Source organism: Papio anubis, chromosome 2, assembly GCF_008728515.1.
Source record: "Papio anubis isolate 15944 chromosome 2, Panubis1.0, whole genome shotgun sequence".
NCBI lineage: Eukaryota > Metazoa > Chordata > Mammalia > Primates > Cercopithecidae > Papio > Papio anubis.
Genome location: NC_044977.1, coordinates 39667783 through 39690701, shown reverse-complemented (window position 1 = coordinate 39690701; position 22919 = coordinate 39667783). Strand labels below are relative to the sequence as shown.

Genomic DNA, 22919 nt, shown 5'->3' with positions numbered 1-22919 from the left:
ACATCACTGCACTCCAACCTGAGCAACAGAGTGAGTCTGTCCAAAATATAAAATAAAAAATTAAAAAGTAAAGTATATAAGAGGCTCTGTGTAGATTACCTATAAATACTACTCCATTTTATGCAAGGGACTTGAGCATCTTTGGATTTGGGTATCTGAGGAGGGTCTTGGAACCAGGCCCCCAGGATACCAAGGGGTAACTGACTATACATTACATATTCTTGTCCAGACTAAGAAACAAAACTGCTATGGCCTTCAACTGGGCATTCAGATGCACAGAAGGATAGGTGATGTGGTAAGAGAGAGTAAATATATGGGAGAAAATGGGCAGGATGGGCCATAAGGAGAGGGACCACAGACCACTGATACGCCGTTTATTTTATAGATTATTTTTAACAGCTTTGTCAAAATGTCTTATTACAAACTCCGGTCTTCTTTTCATTGTTAGATTTTATTTTAGGTATCGGGCACATGGTTATCGAGATGTTTTCATTTGACAGTGCCGCTGTCCTAAGTGGTTGCCTTTCTTGCCAGATTGTTTTTTCAGTTGTTCTTGTCAATTTCTGTTGATCAGACAAGGACAGTTATCTTTTTATCTCCCTATCCTGGGACCTTACGTAGTTCATGTTCAATACTGTTAGGTGGATGGATGGGTATGTGGGTGGGTTGATGGATGGATGGATTTTAAAGAAGCCTTTCTATATTAGGTGATTTTAATTGAGAAGGGTAAATCTGAATTTCTTTAGAATGAAAACCACATATTAATACTTTTTTGTACCTGGAACCATAAAGTTTTCAGCCATCACAATTGCTAGAAATTATTTTACTTTCCTGCATATAAGATTGTGGGTTAAAATTGAACTGATTTGAAGTAAAATGACATAGGAGCTTTCTGTTCCTTATCAAGAACCAAAATAGCTACCAAGTCTGATTGTGAGAAAACAGTGTCTCCTAGAACCTGATAATTAGGGCAGTAGTCTTCAACTGTCTTCCCAGGGAAGACTATTTGATGAGCTGGACTAAATTTTCTCATTTAAGGGGAAAGGAAAATGAATAGTCTTCTCTCAGTTTTAAGCTTTTCCTTTCATTCATTTTTAATAAATCTTAGCATCAATTTGTTGCTTTTCTTTACCACAATCTGATAGCATTTAATATGTAAATTAGTACAAAATTTAGATATTTAGGTACCAATTTGAATAAATATTATTGGCAGGGGCTTTGCACCAGAAGACATTTTAAAACTACTACATTAAAAATACAATTTCCCTTGCTAGGGGCTTAGAGGACGGGATTAATGTAGAGTGACTGCTTGTGAGTTTGGGGTTTCCCTTTGGGGTGATGAAAATGTTTTGGAACTAGAGGTGATGGTTATACAACATTGCGAATGCACTAAATGTACTAAATGCTGAATTGTGCTGAATTGTACACTTTTAAATGGTTTATGTTAATATAAATTATACCTTAATTTAAAAAAAAAAAAAAGCTTTTCTTGAACTTTTTAAAGTTCATGCCGTATCTGTGAATTGCCAAAGTGTGTGCTGTAGCTCAGAGGATAATGTACTCCTGTAGCTAGTTATGGTTATGATTTTTTCTTCAAACTGTGAAACATATTAGAGTGAAAATTAGTACTTACAGGCTAAATACTTAAGTAACAAGCATGAACCAGGGTTATCCCAGGTAACTGGGAGAACCTAAAACTAAACTGGGAGAACCTAAAACATTACCTAAAACTAACAACAAATGTTTTTATGTGCAAGCTCGCTACCACTACTTGCTACAGAACTTGATTCTTCAGAGAAATAAGTACATTTGACAGAAACAGCTTCCCCCATGCAGATAAAAAGCCTATTTCAAACTTGTAAAAAGTAACAAAAATAATCTTACTGAGTAAATTGGATAAAGACATTTTCAGTTTTAATAAAAGCAGTGTTACTTTAAACAAATGTTTCTCAAATCCTTTTTCCACTAGTGTCTAGATAAGTCTTATCTGCCATTGGCTCATAAACAGCTGGGTAGGTTGGTCAGTACATCCAGTTGTACATACATACACATACAGACACACATTCTCATTCATATTCTCTTTGCTATGACACCACCACCATTTAAAAACATAAAGAATATGTTTGTACAGTATTTCCTGTAGTCAAATATTGCTAGAGTAGGACAGGAAGACCTAATATATTTACATCAATGAAAGATGCAGATATGTCTTATTAATATACCTACTCCAAAACTTTGGCCACATCTTTCCCCGAGATATTTTTAGTTCTCAGACATAATTTTAGCAGATAATGCCTTTGTTACGTATCACAGTGCTTCTGTGGGCTTTTTCTGTAAGTTGATTACTGACTCATTTAGCTAATTGAGATACAGGTTTGTCATGTGGGTTTTTTTTCCCCCTGTTAAACTGGTAGGGTTTTGTTTTTGGTTTGGTTTTGTTTTGTTTTGTTTTGTTTTGTTTTGTTTTGTTTTGTTTTGTTTTGTTTTTGAGACGGAGTTTCGCTCTTGTCGCCCAGGCTGAAGTGCAATGGCACGGTCTTGGCTCACTGCAACCTCTGCCTTGCAGGTTCAAGTGATTCTCCTGCCTCAGCCTCCCGAGTAGCTGGGATCACAGGTGTGTGCCACCATGCCAGGCTAATTTTTGTATTTTTTAAAAAACCTATTCTTTTTTTAGTGATTATTATTATATTTTTAAGTTCTGGGATACATGTGGAGAAGGTGCAGGTTGGTTACATAGGTATACGTGTGCCATAGTGGTTTGCTGCACCCATCAATCCATCGTCTACGTTAGGTATTTCTCCTAATGCTATCCCTCCCGTTGCCCCCTACCTCCCCAGCAGGCCCTGGTATGTGATGTTCCCCTCCCTGTGCCCATATGTTCTCATTGTTCAACTGCCACTTACGAGTGAGAATATGCGGTGCTTGGTCTTGTGTTCCTATGTTAGTTTGCTGAGAATGATGGTTTCCAGCTTCATCCATGTCCCTGCAAAGGACATGAACTCATTCTTTTTTTATGGCTGCATAATATTCCATGATATATGTGGGCCACATTTACTTTATCCATTCTAATACATTGATGGGCATTTGGGTTGCTTCCAAGTCTTTGCTATCATGAATAGTGCTGCAATAAACGTATGTATGCATGTGTCTTTATAGTAGAATGATTTGTAATTCTTTGGGTATATACCTAGTAATGGGATTGCTGGGTCAAATGGTATTTCAAGTTCTAGATCCTTGAGGTATCACCACACTATCTTCCACAATTGTTAAACTAATTTACACTCCCACCAACAGTGTAAAAGCGTTCCTATTTCTCCACATCCTCTCCAGCATCTGTTGTTTCCTGACTTTTTAATGATCGCCATTCTAAATAGTGTGAGATGGTTTCTCATCGTGGTTTTGATTTGCGTTTCTCTAATAATCAGTGATGATGAACTTTTTTTCATATGTTTCTTGGCCACATAAATGTCGTCTTTTGAAAAATATCTGTTCATATCTTTCACCCACTTTTTGATGGGTTTTGTTTTTTTTTTTTGTAAATTTGTTTAAGTTGCTTGTAGATTCTTGATACTAGCCCTTTTGTCAGATGGATGGCAAAAATTTTTCTTATTCTGTAGGTTGCCTGTTCTGATAATAGTTTCTTTTGCTGTGCAGAAGCCCGTTAGTTTAATTAGATCCCATTTGTCCATTTTGGCTTTTGTTGCCATTACTTTTGGTGTTTTAGTCATGAATTCTTTGCCCTTGCCTATGTCCTGAATGGTATTGCCTAGGTTTTCTTCTAGGGTTTTTGTGGGTTTAGGTCTAATATTTAAGTCTCTCATTCATCTTGAGTTAATTTTTGTATAAAGTATAAGGAAGGGGTCCAGGTATAAGGTATAGTTTAATGGTCTTCTACATATGGCTAGCCAGTTTTCCCAGCACCATTTATTAAATAGGGAATCTTTTCCCCATTTCTTGTTTTTGTCAGGTTTGTCAAAGATCAAATGGTTGCAGATGTGTGGTGTTATTTCTGAGGACTCTGTTCTGTTCCATTGGTCTATACCTCTGTTTTGGTTCCAGTACCATGCTGTTTTGGTTACTGTAACCTTGTAGTATAGTTCGAAGCCAGGTTGTGCTGCCTCCAGCTTTGTTGTTTTTGCTTAGGATTGTCTTGGCTCTTTTTTGGTTCCATATGAAATTTAAAGTAGTTTTTTCTAATTCTGCGAAGGAAGTCAGTGGTAGTTTGATGGGAATAGCATTGAATAATCTATAAATTACTTTGGGCAATATGGCCATTTTCACCATATTAATTCTTCCTATCCATTAGTATGGAATGTTTTTCCATTTGTTTGTGTCCTCTCTTATTTCCTTGAACAGTGGTTTGTAGTCCTCCTTGAAGAGGTCCTTCACATCCCTTGTAAGTTGTATTCCTAGGTATTTTATTCTTTTTGTAGCAGTTGTGAATGAGAGTTTGCTCATGATTTGGCTGTTTGTCTATTATTGGTATATAGGAATGTTTGTGATTTTTGTCATTGATTTTGTATCCTGAGACTTTGCTGAAGTTGCTTATCAGCTTAAGGAGATTTTGGGCTGAGACAGTGGGGTTTTCTAAATAGACAATCATGTCATCTGCAAACAGATAATTTGACTTCCTCTCTTCCTATTCGAATACCCTTTATTTCTTTCTCTTGCCTGATTGCCCTGGCCAGAACTTCCAATATTATGTTGAATAGGAGTGATGAGAGAGGGCACCCTGGTTTTGTGCCGGTTTTCAAAGGGAATGCTTCCAGCTTTTGCCCATTCAGTACAATATTGACTGTGGGTTTGTCATAAATAGCTCTTACTGTTTTGAGATATGTTCCATCAATACCTAGTTTATTGAGTGTTTTTAGCATGAAAGGCTGTAGAGTTTTATTGAAGGCCTTTGCTGCATCTGTTGAGATAATCATGTGTTTTTTGTCATTAGTTCTGTTTATGTGATGAATTACATTTATTGATTTGCGTGTGTTGAACCAGCCTTGCATCCCAGGGATGAAGCCGACTTGATCGTGGTGGATATGCTTTTTAATGTGCTGCTGGATTCAGTTTGCCAGTATTTTATTGAGGATTTTTGCATCGATGTTCATCAGAGATATTGGCCTGAAATTTTCTTTCTTTGTTGTGTCTCTGCCAGGTTTTATTATCAGGATGATGCTGGCCTCATAAAATGAGTTAGGGAGGATTCCCTCTTTTTCTATTGGTTGGAATAGTTTCAGAAGGAATGGTACCAGCTCCTCTTTGTACCTCTGGTAGAATTCAACTGTGAATCCATCTGGTCCTGGGCTTTTTTTGTTGGTGGACTATTAATTACTGCCATTGGTCTATTCAGAGATTCAACTTCTTCCTGGTTTAGTCTTGGGAGGGTGTATGTGTCCAGGAGTTTATCCATTTTCTTCTAGATTTTCTAGTTTATTTGCGTAGAGGTGTTTATAGTATTCTCTGATGGTAGTTTGCATTTCTGTGGGATCGGTGGTGATCTCCCCTTTATCATTTTTTATTGTATGTATTTGATTCTTCTCTCTTTTCTTCTTTATTAATCTGGCTAGCAGTCTATCTATTTTGTTAATCTTTTCAAAAAACCAGATCCTGGATTCATTGATTTTTTTTTTTAAGGGTTTTTTTTGTGTCTGTATCTCCTTCTCTTCTGCTCTGATCTTAGTTATTTCTTGTATTGTGCTAGCTTGAATTTGTTTGCTCTTCCTTCTGTGGTTCTTTTAATTGCGATGTTAGGGTGTCAGTTTTTACATCTTTCCTGCTTTCTCCTGTGGGCATTTATTTAGTGCTATATAAACTTCCCTCTAAACACTGCTTTAGCTGTGTCCCAGAGATTCTGGTATGTTGTATGTTTGTTCTCATTGGTTTCGAAGAACTTATTTATTTCTGCCTTCATTTTGTTATTTACCCAGTAGTCATTCAGGAGCAGGTTGTTCGGTTTCCATGTAGTTGTGCATTTTTGAGTGAATTTCTTAATCCTGAGTTCTAATTTGATTCACTGTGGTCTGAGAGACTGTTCGTTATGATTTCTGTTCTTTTGCATTTGCCGAGGAGTGTAGATATCTATCTACAGAACTTGGTCCAGAGCTGAGTTCAAGTCCCGAATATCCTTGTTACTGTTCTGTTTCGTTGATCTGTGTAATACTGACAGTGTGGTGTTAAAGTCTCCCACTGTTTTTGTGTGGGAGTCCAAGTCTCTTTGTAGGTCTTTAAGAACTTCCTTTGTGAATCTGGATGCTCCTGTATTGGGTGCATATATATTTAAGATAGTTAGCTCTTCTTGTTGCATTGATCCCCTAATTTTTGTATTTTTAGTAGAGACAGAGTTTCACCGTGTTGGCCAGGCTGGTCTCAAACTCCTGACCTCAGGTGATTCACCCACTTTGGCCTCCCAAAGTGCTGGGATTATAGGCGTGAGCCACCGCGCCCGGCCTAAACTGGTAGTTTAATGCAGAATCTTATTTTCACTCTTACCAATAAAATGGTTTTGCATACAAAGTTAAGAGTGGACTCTAACATTTGTGTCTTAACCTTCTATAGAACTGTCAAGTAATCCACCTCTGGCTACCATCCTTATTCCTCCTCATGCTCGGATTCAAGCAGCTGCTTCAACCCCCACAAATGCCACAGCAGCCTCAGGTAAGAACATTCTAAGTCTCTTCTATAAAAACATATTCTGGGCTGGGCGCAGTGGCTCACACGTGTAATCCCAGCACTTTGGGAGGCCGTGGTAGGTGGATCACCTGAGGTCAGGAGTTCGAGACCAGCCTGACCAACAAGGGGTGAAACCTCCTCTCTAGTAAAAATAAAAAATTAGCTAGGTGTGGTGGCAGGTGCCTGTAATCCCAGCGTCTGGGGAGGCTGAGATAGGAGAATTGCTTGAAACTGGGAGGCAGAGGTTACATTGAGCTGAGATCGTGCCACTGCACTCCAGCCTGGGTGACAGAGAAAGACTCTGTCTCAAAAAAAAAAAAATTGTTTTTCAAAAGACATGATTACCTTTCATTTCATTTGATGAGTATGAACATTTAATACCTTTTATGTATCAAAAACAGCACAGCCAAATGAGTAAACCTGAATAAAATTTTTTGCTTTATTTCCAAAAAGCATAAAACAAAAGTACCCACCAGGACCTTATATATAAGATATAAATATCTTCTGATAATGATGCTAAATTCTGTCATCTTAGCAAAAGGATCACTTGAGTCCAGGAGTTCAAGATCAGCCTGGACAGCATAGTGAGACCCCATCTAAAAAATAAAAATAAATTTAAAAAAATTTTTTAAGTTAACGGTTTTTATGTAATTTCAGTAGGAAGTCAAATCAAATGAGATGTTTATAGCTGAAAACATAAATATATTGTTACTGAAAATAATTCACTTTTGTTTTTTTCCCCTCAAATGTAAATTATAGTAGTATACTAGAGAGGCAAATTTCCAAGAAGTATGAGCTATAAGTTTATACTTATATTTAATCATTTTCTTTAATCATTTGAAAGGACTAAAACTGCAATGCAAATACGTTTAACTGAGATTTAGATCAGAATGTGACGAGACTCTTACATACCAAAAAAAAAAATTATTCACGGGTTAGAGCTAGAGTGTACTGTGGGCCCGAAGCCAGCTAATGGTGAGGCCTGATTTAGTGAGAATCGGTGTCCTTGGAGATACTCTGAAAATATCCAACCCTTAAGAGTGAAGTGAAGTTCTTCCAAATAATGACTGGATGCTTTTAAAACTTAAAAGCTTTTAAAAGTTAAAAACATAATAGGTAGCACAATTAGGAGCTCAGAATTTGGCACCTTTATTTTCTCTCTCTCTGTCCAAAAAGCTAATGGCAGGAGCTGACTTCATTTTCTTTAAATAGTCTTGACCTGAGTTGGATCAGATCCATTTTTGCCTAAGGGTATTTATGCTGCAGGAGAGAAAATCTTTGATTACTAGTTCTCATCATTAAACAGTAAGGTCAAAAACCATGTCCCGTTTGATATGGTGTTGTTTCTGTCTAATCTTAATCTTTTAAAATGTTGCTAATAAAGATATAAAACATTCTAGTTCATGTTCAGGAAAAGTCTGGAAAGAAAGATCTCTTTTCTTGTTCCAAGTTTATCAGCACATGCTACCTTGAGAAAGTCATTGAACTTTATTAGTTTTATTAGTGTCTTATTCATTTTCCCAGTCTGTAAAATGGAGTGGCAATTACTTTAGGACGACATTTGTCTTCACTTGTCTTTATTTGTCTGTACTTTAGGACAGCATTGCCACTCCATTTTGCAGTTGAGAAAGTGTGCTGAAATCTGCTTTAAAGTGTTTAAGGTAAAAATATTTTTTAAAGTATGACCTATTTAGAATCAAGACAGAATTGCTATGAGCCATCAACAAATTTAATACTGGCCCAGATTACATTAATTGTTTACAATATGAAAAAGGCCCTAACCCTGAACTAACACATTTACTTATTTTATTGAGCTCATTTCCACAGTTTTACTTAGAATGGCTTTACACGGTGTATAAAAATGAGTAGGTTTTGAGCAGTTTAAACTAACTTTCTTAATGCAGGATACCAAACTTAATTAATGATTGTGACTTATGTTTTTGAGCAAATTGTCTGCTTAGTAGGAGCTTAGTATAACCTGATTTTCATGTTGTTTTGATACAGGTTACAGCAAACCGCAAAATAATAATAATAATTTACATGTGTATATTTTTACAGCTGTAGAAATCAGATTTCAACATAAAAATAGAAACTGACATTGAACTTTGACTCTGAGAGTTTACTCCAAAGTTGAATTGGGGTATGGGGAAGTTAATAGAGGAATGGTAAGCTGAGGTCAGAGCTAAAATTAGTTTAGAGAAATGCATGCTTTGAGTACCTTAATAATTACCAAAGAGGATATTTCAGATATTGGTCTGAGCTAAAGTAAATAAAGAAGTGTTATAATTCTGTTAAAATTTTCCATTGTTCATTAGATAAAAGCACACTGGTGTCGTAGAAAAAACGGTGTTTCTGGCCCCGCTGTTTAAGAAATATTTCTCCTTTAGGGCCTCAGATTTGTTACTGAAAGAGATAGAGTAAGTGAACTTAACATCATCATTTTAACAAGAAATGTGAGTTTCAAATAGATAACTTTTTTTAAAGTTCCCCTCATTGTAACCCAAAAACAGTTTAACCACAGTATAGTTAAACAGTTTTCTATGGCGCTGCAGTAGTGAAGCCCCAAGTATGTCACCAAACATACCTCAGGAAATGCTGGTCTAGACCAAGTGATTGATTGCTTGGCCTTCTGGGTGCCTGTAGTTAAAGATTCATGTATACTTTAAATAAGAATTTGTCAGTGTGAGTTACATTCTTTTGTAAGACCTTAAAATATGTAAGTCCCCAGCCAGGCGCGGTGGCTCTCGCCTGTAATCCCAGCACTTTGGGAGGCCGAGGCAGGCGGATCACCTGAGGTTGGGAGTTCAAGACCAGCCTGACCAATGTGGAGATACCCTGTCTCTACTAAAAATACAAAAGTAGCCGGGCATGGTGATGCGTATCTGTAATCCCAGCTACTCAGGAGGTTAAGGCAAGAGAATCACTTGAACCTGGGAGGCAGAGGTTGCAGTGAGCCGAGATTTTGCCATTGCACTCCAGCCTGGGCAATAAGAGAAAAACTTTGTCTCAAAAAAAAAAAAAAATATATATATATATATATATATCTCCTCTGTTTCTCTTAGATTTGGTTTCCTTGTCCAAAAGCAGGAATAATAAATATCCACTACATAGAGTTGTAAGAAGTAAGATATAAAGTGTTCAGAGTGCTTATTAGCACTTTGCCTGCCCATACAGTAGGCTCTCAGTGAAAGGAAACTGCTATTGCTTTTTTTATTACTGTTTTTGCAAAGTTAAGGACACATCAGACATGCTTTTTTTAAAAAGCCATGTGGAGGGCAGGATTGACATCCATCCTCTATGACAAAAGAATCTATGACTTTTCTTTCCTGGATAAATGGACATGCATCTCTCCACACTGTCTAGACAGAGTGAGGGACTGCTAAGCTACAGACATAACCAAAGCTTTCCTCACAAAGCATTTCAGGATCTGCTCCAGAGTCCAAAAAAATAAATAAATAAACTGTTAAGCTATAAAGTTCTAGACCTTGAATATCTGAACCTGGAAATATTTCAAATTTAAATTTTCAAAGAATTTCTTATCACCCACCTAAGCTACATCACCACGGTAATATACCCCAAATAACCTGGGGAGAATTGATTACACTATGAACCCCTAAGTAACTAAACTAGTTGTCATACTTAATTTAAATCAGTGTAATGGAGCACATAACATCAAAATGATTCATATTTTAGAGGTGGAGCTACTTTTAGTTTATAACAGTCATATCAACAAGAAGCAAAATAATACTTAACCTGTTTTCAGTAGCCTGAGAATGTGCCTGCAAATCATCTAAAAATGACCTTGCATCACTAAAATACAAATTCAAAAGAGTACCATAACTGAATTATCATCTGATCTGTTAAAATACCATTCCTGTTGTTGCTCAGCATCGTTGCAATTGAGGTTCTGTCAAGTATATTTGTGTCTAGAGCAAGATCATCGGAATACAGAGGCTCCTAGATAAACTGCTTGGGACACTTTTTACGTTGCTTATAGCTGGCTTAAACAAGAATGGAGTTTTCTGACATTTGTGTAGACCTGGAAACAAAGCTCAATCCTAAAGTATGTGGAATAAAAGCAGAAAAACAAAGCAGATTGCCAAAGATGCCATCAACCATGATCATACTGACTATATTATGGTGAAATCAACTTCAGATTTTAGTCAGTTACTGTTGTTAGCCAAAGCTGTTAAATGGTTTTCAGATATTTAAGTCTTAATATTTTAAATATATTATAGGCTGAAATCTAATTCTCTATATTGCTGCTTCTGAAAAAAAGCAAAAGAAAATAGACATTTTCAGCCGGCGCGGTGGCTCATGCCTGTAATCCCAGCACTCTGGGAGGCCGACAGGGGCAGATCACAAGATCAGGAGATCAAGACCATCCTGGCTAACACGGTGAAACCCCGTCTCTACTAAAAAATGCAAAAATTAGCCGAGCGTGGTGGCAAGGCGCCTGTAGTCCCAGTTACTTGGGAGGCTGAAGCAGGAGAAGGGCGTGAACCCAGGAGGCGGAGCTCGCAGTAAGCCGAGATTGTGCCACTGCACCCCAGCACTCCAGCCTGGGCAACAGAGTGAGACTCTTGTCTTAAAAAAAAAAAAAAGAAAATAGACATTTTCATACCCAGATTGTGGCCTAAAATCATACCGTCCTAATTCTAGGAATATATAATTATTCTCTGTCATCACCAACAAACTTTGACTAGTACAACAAAATATCACAATTCTTTCTCACCTTCTTTGAAAATGGTAAAGATTGTGCCAGTATTAAGTTTGAGGACATTAACACTGAGGGAACTATTTTTGCAGATGTTTCAACTTTCCTTTTGTTGTGTTCTGCAACTGTATGTGAGCTGATAAAAACTTATGGTAAAGTATTATAGTATAAAACAAGAGCTGTAAGAATTTAGACTTTTTAGTTCAGTAATTCCACTTTAGGGATTTTAACTTCAGGATAAATATTTTGGAAAGAAAAAGGCTACCATGTACAGACAGAGGAATCTCATAATATATATAATAATAAATTATATAATAAAAATTCTGTATTAATATATAACAAAAAGGAGAGCCAATGTAACCTGAATGGTCAACAGTAGGAAATTGTTTTAATACATTACGAAATCTCCGTTTTTATGTAGCCATAAAAAACAATTTTCCTGAAGCTTATGGACATTCGTGGAAATACTCATCCTAATTTATGTAGAGAAAATTTTAAAATCTCATGAACCTTGTTGGTTACTATTGTCAAAATGTTTATTTTCATGTGGATAGGGACTAGACAGAAATATACAAAACTGTAAACTGTTGTGCTAAATTAGTGGGTATGGATGTTGACTTTTTTTTCCGAAAAAATATTCTTTATAAGTTGTTTTTAAAATGCTTTAGTATCTAGAGGCATTATTGTTAATCATGGCTCTGATTGACATGAGAATCTCTTGAAAATTACGCATACTACTCTCAATTCTTAAAGTATAATTTATTTGGTGTGTGTGTGGGTTTTTTTTGTTTGTTTGTTTGTTTGTTTTGAGACAATCTTACTCTGTCTCCCAGACTGGAGTACAGTGGCGTGATCTCAGCTCACTGCAACCTCTAACTCCTGGGTTCAAGTGATTCTCATGCCTCAGCCTCCCAAGTAGCTGGGATTACAGGTGCGCACCACCATACCTGGCTAATTTTTTGTAATTTTAGTACAGACGGGGTTTCACTTTGTTGGCCAGGCTGGTCTCGAACTCCTGGCATCAAGTAATCTGCCTGCCTTGGCCTCCCAAAGTGCTGGGATTACAGGAGTGAGCCACTGTGGCCAGCCAAAATTCATAGTATAATTTCTTATGTTGACTGAAAAAAATATATATATATATTTTATATATATAAATAACATATATAATATATATATGAATGGTCAACATAGGAAATGTTCAACATTTATATATATAAAATATATAATATATATTATATGTGTCTTATTTTCTTTGTATGCCCAGTCAACTCATTCACTCCATTTAGGAGACCATGCATCTGGAACATCTAAAGTAATAAATCTCAAGACATTACTGTTTTCTTAATCAAATACAAACTGTTTTAGAGATCATCTGCTCAGATGAGTTGAATGTGAGATGTTGTAGGGAATTTCAACTAGAGCAGTTTTCTGTGTTTATCTCTTTGGTATATTGGTCATCTGCATAAAATTTCGTTCAATGCAGTGGTTCTGCTGTTAAAAACCACTGATTTCAGTCCACCCCTCATTATCTACCGAGAAGTGGTCATCTATCCCATGGGTATGTATATTCAGTAATAGCCATTACTGCAAGAATGAACACCTTTTTATCTTTGCATCACTCTATTAGAAAAGTTTATCCTTTTTTCACCCTGAAATTTATTTCTATATGCCTTCCTCCAGTCAGTGATTCTACTGTGAAATTATAACAGAACCATCCAGATCCATGTAAAAGTCCTTCAAATGTTAATGATAGCTAACTTGCCCTCCATACTAATGACAGCTTTAACTCCTAATCCTGGATTTGTTCTAAAGTATTAGGGTGTTGGATTTTCTACACAATTGTATGTCATCTGTACATTTCATAAACATGTCAGTTTTTTACCTCTATCCAAGCAACTAATAAAACATATCAAAGAGGACAAGGCAGAGCCTACTAGAAATGTTTTGCCTTTATTCAAGTTACTGATAAATTAATTGGAACTGGACTGGGTTTCCTAGAAATTACTCTTCTGGTGGTCTCTTAGTTGATTGGTCATTCCTCTTAGTGACTGGTCATTCCTCTTGTTTGCTTAACTACAGACCAACATTTAAAATACTCATTTGTATGAGGAGGTTGTAAAAAAAAACACTTTGTAAAATGCTTCTTTCTTTTAAGAAAACTTTCAGCTTTTTTCCATAAAAAAAAAGTAACCATATCAAAGATGGAAATCAAACCGTTGTTTTTAAGACTTGGGGAAATTTCTAGTGCCTAAATATCTGTAAGCTGTGAGTTTCTGTAATCCATTTTAGATTTGTTTCTTGGACTATAGATTGTGAGTTTAAAGACATTTAAAATGTATACATTGCCCTTACCTTCCTTGAGGCACATTTTTTTAATTAGGATTTTTGTTACATCCTTTCAAGTTGAAAACCCTTCTAACAGAAGAGGGAATCATGATAACATTTGGATGAGGTCATTGTACGTGGTGAGCCAACTTAACTTGTCTTCATCTTGGTTTGAAAAGCTCTTGCTGTTACTTTATTTGCGTTGAGATTATTGCAATTACTTGATCAAAGTTTGTTCATACTTTTCTATTTCTTGTTAGTTGTTAGCCTCTTTTGAAGACTTTAGCACCGAATCATACCTGTTTGTTCTTCAAACTTCTAAAAATTCATCTGGCTAAAATCTGGTTCAGATTTTGCTATGGCTGGTGGCCCCTTTGTCTTACAATTACAATTATTTTCACCTCAGAATTCCTGTTACCTACATACTAGCCAATTCTTTTTAGTTGGGCAGAATTAAGCACAGAATAATTTCTCTCATTGTTTGTTTCTACTGTTTTTGAGAGGTGAAATGTTAAGCAAATGGTCAGTTTATTAGATGCTTGCTTTTCTAAAATGAGAGTTACCCTCCCTCATCCTTTCCCCAAGTACTATTAATATTATACCTGGCCTTTGGGCCAGTTTTACAGTGTACATTGGGAAAGCTGTATTCATATTCTGTCTAATGTAGAAGCTGCAGTGCATGCCCTGTTGTTTTTCTTTGTAAAGTTCTTCCTGTTTTCTCTTTATCTTAACCCAAATAGATGTTAAATTTCATAAAAGTCTGCAACTTTAAAAAAAAAAAAAAGGCATTTTTGTCTATCAAGAACATAATAGTGTATAGTTATTTTAGGAAATAAAAATTACCTCTATTCTACTTTCAAAGATAATCACACATAAACATTATGTTTTAGTCTGTATATGAATGGGCAGAGAGACATGCTTTTTAAAAAAATGGGCTTAGGCTATTTAGAGGGTGAAGGTATATGACTATAGTATTCAGCCAATATCCTAAGGCTATACCATAATTAACTTACTATTCTTGGACATTTGGTTTGTGTTGAAGATGGGGTTTTTTGTTTTTGTTGTTCTGAAAAATGCTTTGAAGATATCTTTGCATAAAGCTGTACTTATTCTTCTAAATTTTTAGAAGTAGAGTCAAAAAGTATAAAGAATTTTAGAGTTTAATGTCAAATTGCTTTCCGAAAGCTTGTCCCGCTGTCAGTTCATACTCCCCACTGTCAATACAGGCACTTTTCTATTTCCCCATTGCCCCATTTCCTCGTAGAGTGGGAGTAGGGGAAGTACAGTGTGCATGTGTGCACATACACATTTTTAGGTGTTACCAACTTGATAGCCAATTAATATGTGCATCTCTTTTAGGTACAATGCTGCATCCGTTTCCTCCTGTTGGCTCTGCATCTGAAATACAGACTTCCATTTTGAACTATACCATTTTGACAAATTCACTGACACCGAGATTATATCTACCCCATGTTAGAGTTTCAGGTTCACTTTGTGAGTTTGTATATAGATACCTAAAATCAAACCAGCTTAGTCATTATTCTCACCAGAGCAGTCCTAGACATTACTTCTAGAAGTTCTCGCTTTCTGTGCAAAACATGTTCTCTCCTATCAAGTCAAAAATTTTATTTGGGTTTTTCCCCCCCTCTAAAAGTAATTTAAAATCTGGATTAAGTTGGAATCCCCTATCAGACATTTTTCCGTGTATCCCTGAAGTGTTCCTCAGTTCCTTGCCTAAAGTCACCTACTTTTATTTATATGTCCCTTTTTTTTTCTTTATTCCTAAATTAAGCATTTTAACTTAAAGGTACGGTGAAAATGTTACCTGTGTGTCCCCATGATCTTCAGTTTTCTGCCCTGAGCAGCCAAACTTCTTAAATAAAATGTGCCCTGCCCCAGACCTCACAGGGAACTGAGACCTCTCAGCTGCCAGCAGATCAAATGTAAACAGTCTTATTGACAGGTCTTCTAGGTATCCTGGTGGATGGGTTGACTCACAGGCATCCGAATTTTACTTCTATTTTTATAATCACTGAAGTCTACCTTAGTGTTCTGTGCCATATCTTTTCCTTACAGGTGTACTTTGATTTCATGAGTGTAAATTATAATTTCAAATTAAATATAAGTTTAGGGTATACTTTGATTCTCTGTAATTATCTTGTTTGTTCATGTGCCAGTTAATAACACTAACATCTAAGACATAGTTTTACAGTAGAAGTATTTCCACTTGGAACAGCTTGAGTAGGAACATCCTGAGTTAGGTACACAGTATAAATAATATCTCCCAGGCTGTTAATTTTATCTTCTAGAGAGATTGACCTGTCATAAGACATTTTTAACTATTATAGAAAGAGGACACCTGATAAACAGAAACACATAAAATGTGCTTGGAAGAGATTGTTGTTGGGCAAGAGCATAGTAAAGGAAATAAGGGAATAAAAATATACCTGGCCGGGTGCAGTGACTCACACCTGTAATCCCAGCACTTTGGGAGGTCGAGGCAGTCGGATCACTTGAGGCCAGGAGTTCGAGACCAGCCTGGCCAACATGGCGAAACCCCATCTCTACTAAAAATACAAAAAAAAAAAAGAAATTAGCCAGGCATGGTGGTGTGTGCCTGTAATCCCAGCTACTTGCGAGGCCAGGAGAACCCCTTGAACCCAGGAGGCAGAGGTTGCAGTGAGCTGAGATTGCGCCACTGCACTCCAGCCTGGGTGACAGAGTGAGACCCTGTCTCCAAAAAAATAAAAAACCTAATGTTTCCAAGTGTACTTATAAAGTGCATGTAAAACACAAAAAGATTCATTGGATATATCTAAAATATGTTATTTTACTAATATGCCAGCAATAGAAATAATAAAATATTTAATAATTTTGTAGCTTTTGGAGAACTTGAAATGTGTTGAGAACAAATAAGGAACTGAATTTTAATCTTTAATGTCAATTACTTTAAATTTAAATAAATCGCCTTATGTAGTTAGCAACTACTCTATTAGAGAATATAAATAGAACATTTCTGTGATTGCTGCTGGGCCAGATAGTGAGCATTTCAATAAATTAGAAGAATTAAATTTTTATGGACACACAGATCTAGAATACTGATTCATGGTGGCAGAGCCTTTGGAATCCTGTCTCCTATGTTTATTTTCTCTCTTCTCCTCCCAACCCATTTCCTTGTTTTTACTCTCTTTTCATTTAAATCCTTTGGCAATAGGTGTAAGTGGAGACCTTCCATTCACTCTCCTTCCTGCTCCTCATTTGGACCTTTGATCAACCACATTTGGGACAGGGAGCATGGACAGGACCATTTGTGGGCAGGGGGTGGGGGGATGCAGACAGCAAGGAATCAAGGCAAGAACTTCTGTGTTTATGACTTGAGCATTTGAGTGGGGCAGTTTCCTCAGTATTGAGACAGTTGATCCATTAATCCATGACTCCATTATCTAACAACTCTTACAGATCTCTTGAGAATCTTAAAAAAAAAAAAAAAAACAACACTGTAGATCCTGTCCTATAAAAAGAGATGTATGTATACCAGATATGGAATTTTACATACGAAAATTTACTCCAGGACAAAAATCACAGCCTTATGGACTCTTTTGGGAACCTGATACTTAAGGGTTCTACCCTTGGCTTCACTGTGGGATTGCCTAAGTTGTGTTTTACGTCTTATGTCACACAGAATAAAATTGGTTTTAATACATGTGCCAATTTGCTTTGCAGTATCTGGTACAAAGCCATAGAGCCATGAATTTTTCAGAAAATAATTGATTCCTGAGAAAACAATTCTGGAAAATAGACTTAAATCTAATATAATCTTTTTTTTTGTCTTGTACAGTTTCTTAGAAGCACACCTAATTATGTAGGGAGACTTTGTCAGTGATTCCCTCATTGGCTTGTGAATGCAAACCCTAAATGTCATTTAAGTTCTTTGACATATGTATTTGTTACCTATTTCTGCATATTAGTTTACCCCCCAACATTTAGCTATTTAAAACAAGAGTAAACGTTTATTGTCTCACATAGTTTCTGTGGGTCAGGGATTTAGAAGCAGCCTAGCTAGGTGGTTCTGGGTCAGAGTCTCGTGACATAGTCAGAACATTAGCTAGGGATGCAGTCATCCGACGACTTGCCTGGGGGCAGAGGCTATACTTCCACAGTGGCTGTCATTCATGTGGTTATCAAATGTGTGCTGGCTGTATGCAGGAGGCCTCAGTCACTCAGTAAGTGGCCCTCTCCATAGTGCTACTTAAGTATCTCACATCATGGCAGCTGGCTTCCCCTAGACTAAGTAATCCAAGAAAGAAGGCAATGCGGAAGCCACAGTGTCTTTTATGTCCTAGCCTTGGAAGTCACACACCGTTGTTTCTGGAATATCCTATTAGTTACACAGGTCAGTCCTATTCAGTGTGGGAATGGACTGCATTAGGCATGGATACCAAGAGGCATGAATCATTGGGGTCATCTTGGAAAGTAGCTACCACAGTGTGTAAGGATGATTTTGTACCTTCCTTTCCTTCCCCACAAAGCTGATTGTTCTGTCTGTTTCCTCTGAAGTCCATCCTTGGTTTGGGGGAGTTTTTTTGTTTACTTGTTTGTTTTTCCATAGTAGCATTAGACAGGTGATAATGGGGGTTGGTTTATAGGAAGCTTCAAAGTCAGTGAAATGTTAGCTCTGTAGTTGTTTCCAGAGCACTTATATCTCTGTACACCCCATACTGAAAACAAAGTAACTGTGCTGTTAAATTTTCTTATCACAAACTCACTCTTCTCTTTTAATGTAACGTCTCTTACAGATAATAGAAATGTGCCTGTAGAAATCACAGTGATTTTATTGAGGTTAGTTCTAAATGAAAGTCACCTTAATCTCTTTTCTTCTTTTGCTAGGAAATCTTTTCTGCTGCCCCCTAATGCCCATAATATGGATCATTCTCCTTCCTTGTGCTCTGTGTTCCACTCCCCTGCTTATTAGCTACATGGTCTTGGGCACATTCCTTAATCTATTTGTGCTTCCTTTCTGCTATTTGCAAAATGGAGGTAACAGTTGTACCTATTTCTCAGGGTTGCTGTGTGAGCTAAATGACATGACTACAAAATACTTAGTGTGGTGTCTGGCATATTGGTCAGCAGTATGCTGTCGTTAGTATTTACTTTATTGATGTTGGTTATTGCAGTCACACTAGATTATACATATATGTGTTTTTAGATGTCCCTTTTACCTTCCCATCTATTGAACAATTGCTGTATGCCAGATACTATGCTAAGCACTTCATAGGCCTAATTTCCTAGGTGGGTAGTATCACTACCATTTACCAGTGAGGAAAGGAGAGAGAGATTAAATAATGTGTTCCAAAATCACACAGCTATTAAGTTGTACAAGTAGGCTTCATACTCAATAAATGTTTATAGAGTTGGTTTAGTTTTAAGAAAGATATATCAGTGTGAAGTTCAGAAGAGCATCTCTGGTGGAAAACAAGAGACTGTAGAGTTGGTTAATGATCTATAGTCAGATCATTTATAATGAAAATGATCTTAGCCTCTCTTTTAAACCATAATGCCATTTAGCATCACTTTACCAGTGCATATGTAATGGGAAGGGAATGTAAGGAGAAGCAAATGAGCTTTATTGTTTTTATGTTATGGAGTCACTATTTAAATGTTTGAGAAGAAAAGTTACAGAAATTACACTAAATCCAATGACAATTTATCAAAATTTTAAATGAACAAACATTTTTAATAGAAAACTCATTAATTCGGATTCCATTGTGTAAAAATAAATTTACAGAATGATGGTGGGAACAAAATAAGCATGTGCCAAGATTTGTTTCTTATTTCTAAAAAGATGTTAATCTGTGTTATCTTGTTTCCTGATTGTTCTTGAATTAGTTTCTTCCTAGCCACCAAGAGGTCAGCTCCTCCTACTTTTCTTGGCCAAGGGGCCAGTCCATCTTTATGATGGGATTGTAGAGATTATGAAATGTAACTTTATTCAGTCAGTAATTAGGTGGTCTTTTAAGCCTACTATTGAGTATCGAATTTATAGAACTTTGCCTTTTTTGTTTTACTTTTTCCCTCTCTGTACTTTGTCTTCCTCTGAAAAAGAGAACTCTGTTCTTCTCAGCAGGACATGTGTGATTTGATTTTAAGTGGAGCTCATTGCATCAGGCGCAAGTTTTTTTGAAGAATGTCTATAGGACCGTGACTTTTGATATCAAGGATATTTATAATCAAAATAATTAGCCATTAAAATTATGTTCACTAAATGATTTGAAAATAACTGAAGAGAAAAATATGAGGTAATTACAGATCTGAAGAGCATGGATGTCCATCAAATTTTATTCAGAAAGTGAATTTGTTTCTGGTTTTATGCTCACTTAAAAGGCTTGTGCTAGGCCGGGCGCGGTGGCTCAAGCCTGTAATCCCAGCACTTTGGGAGGCCGAGACGGGCGGATCACGAGGTCAGGAGATCGAGACTATCCTGGCTAACACGGTGAAACCCCGTCTCTACTAAAAAATACAAAAAACTAGCCGGGCAAGGTGGCGGGCGCCTGTGGTCCCAGCTACTCGGGAGGCTGAGGCAGGAGAATGGCATAAACCCGGGAGGCAGAGCTTGCAGTGAGCTGAGATCTGGCCACTGCACTCCAGCCTGGGCGACACAGCCAGACTGAGTCTGAAAAAAAAATAAATGAATAAAAATAAAATAAATAAAATAAAAATAAAATAAAAAAAGGCTTGTGCTTTTTACTGTGATCATGCAAGCAGTCACTGAATGTATCCAAGAAAGAGGAGACTGGTTTTGGCAGTGTCACAAGCTCACAGACTGTAGTCAGTGAAAGGACATCTGCACATTGGTGCCAAATAGGATTTTGCTAAAGAGCCCATTAACATAAATGGGCTGGTGGCCATGTAGATGAGGTAAAACTGAAGTCAGCCCTGGCTGATGTCAGCCAGTGTAGTTAATGGGTGCCGTGGCCAGAGCTGCTCTCCATGTTGGCATGGGTGCTGATGTAGTGGTCAAACAGATAGATAAATTTCTGATGATCAGTGCCTTTCTTAAGTCCTGGGGAAGACCAGAATGACAGTTCTACCTGTTATCTTCCCATACTGAAAATGAGAAGGAAATGCTGTTTGATGATGGTCATGCATAGGTTCTGAGTGTCATCAGAGCATGTGACACGATGCAATAAGCATGGGTTTGTGGTGTTCCAGGTTTTCTCTGGATTTTTTTTTTAATGCAGCCTGTGCCTGAATCATGAAAATGAACATTTTTATCTGAGAAAGGCTTGGAGGAATCTGTGGTCTAGACAGGAATTGATGTTAGGTTATTGATGCGCAGAATGTGGATGATCATTGAGGGTAAAACTTCCTTTAAACAGGGCAAACCTAAGGAAGGTCAGGAGGTACGAATGAAGTGTTAGCATAGTTCCTCAGTGATTATTAGAAAAGGTGGTCATCCTGGCTTTGGAGAGTCGGTTCTATGTCATGTACCCTTTCCTGCCACCTGTTCATTTGCCATACCGATAAATTAATATAACCCCATGCCATGGGCTATATGAACCTAATGTGTGGATTCCGATGCCATAATATCTTCACTTGTGTACATGATAACGAGATTAGAAGCAGCTTTAGCTATTTTGAAGGAAATTAAATGAATTAAACCTAATCATTCACATTAAGAGATATTCGCATTCCTTCCGCAAAGGCTGTGCTAAATGTATATAAGGGCAGATTATCAGGAAATTAGGAAGTATAATTTTTATAGATTGGCTTTAGAAATGAGAAACTGAACAGCTAATCCATCATAGAGTTCCCTATGTGTCCTTGGGTCTTTTGTGTCTCCCTCTAATTCAGAAATTCAAAGTAGAAAGATCCAGGACCAAATGTTAACATTCAACCATGACATTGGTTATTCTGCTCACCATAGCACATGGTAGATCCACAAATCCCTTCAGTCCTAGAGAGACAAAAAACTTCTGAGTCTGCCTTTTGGTGTCACCAACCTTGATGGCATTATGGCTTCTAGAGAGATGGCTTTTCAAAGTTGCCCGTCCCAGTCAAGCCACTTCTCTTGCTCAGGGCTTAGTGTGAAATCTTCTGGGAAAAAATTTGGCTAGCAGTACTTTCCCAGTCATTAAGTGAGATGACAAGGATGCAACTTGATAGCCACTAAAACAGCAGTCTACTAAACCAATTTGGACACAGTTAGATGCCCACTTAAATGTTAATGGATGCTGTGAAATAATAATAGTCCTTAAAAGGGGGAAGGAGACCATGGTTGTAGAGTTGTACGTATTTCTAAAAGATTAGGGCAAAGTAAGCTCTAAGTAAGTTCTAAGTCAGGATTTGACTACAAGATGCTTTCCTTTTTTTAATTTTTAATTTTTGTGGGGACATAGTAGGTGTATATATTTATGGGTTACCTGAGATATTTTGATATAGACATGCAATGTGTGATAATCATATCAGGATAAATGGGATATTCATCACCTCAAGCATTTATCCTTTATGTTTCAAACCAGTCATACCTTTAGTTATTTTTAAATGTACAGTTAATTTTTTTTTTTTTTTTTACTATAGTCACCCTGTTTTGCTAGCAAATACTAGGTCTTACTCATTATTTCTTTTTTTTTTGTACCCATTAACCATCCCCACTTCCCCCACCCTCGCTACCCTTCCCAGCCTGTGGTAATCATCCTTCTCTCTATCTCCATGAGTTCAATTGTTTTAAATTTTAGCTCCTACAAATCAGCGAGAACATGCAAAGTTTGTCTTTCTCTGTCTGGCTTGTTTCGCTTCACATAATGACTTCCAGTTCCATCCATGTTGTTGCAAATGGCAGGATCTCATTCTTTTTCTTTTTTCTTTTCTTTTCTTTTTTTTTTTAGACAGTATCTTATTGTGTCACCCAGGTGGTCTTGGCTCACTTGCATCCTCAATCTCTTTGACTCAAGCAGCCCTCCCACTCAGCCTCCCATCATTCTGTCTTACAGCTACATATTACTCCATTGTGTGTATATACCACATTTTCTTTTATCCATTCATCTGTTGATACAAGATGCTTTATTAAATTGACTGAGTGAATTGGTACTGCACTTGCTGTTTCTTTTTTGCTGGTTGTCTATCTTCCATCTCTATGAATAATGAAGAAGGACTGTTCTGCCTATCAACACTGACCCACGTTACTTTCATTGCCTCCACCCATTTACTCACT

General features: G+C 37.0%; 1 protein-coding gene across 12 annotated transcripts in view; it reads left to right on the top strand.

The window, feature by feature from the left end:
* GSK3B (glycogen synthase kinase 3 beta) overlaps positions 1-22919 on the top strand; it is a 262572-nt gene that overhangs the window by 233705 nt on the left and 5948 nt on the right. For 4 of the 12 annotated variants that reach the window (XR_004181673.1, XR_004181670.1, XR_004181669.1 and 1 more), the window contains 2 exons: positions 6553-6651; positions 12867-13848. The exons of 3 other annotated variants lie outside the window; for them this stretch is intronic. Coding sequence is in view for 5 of the 9 variants with exons in the window: in XM_021933103.2 (XP_021788795.1) it covers positions 6553-6651; positions 18505-18547 (142 nt within the window). In the remaining 4 variants the exon portion in view is untranslated. Of the gene's footprint in view, positions 1-6552; positions 6652-12866; positions 13849-18504; positions 18548-22919 lie in introns of all 12 variants that reach the window. 5 more of the 12 variants (XM_021933111.2, XM_021933109.2, XM_021933105.2 and 2 more) reach the window with 2 other exon arrangements.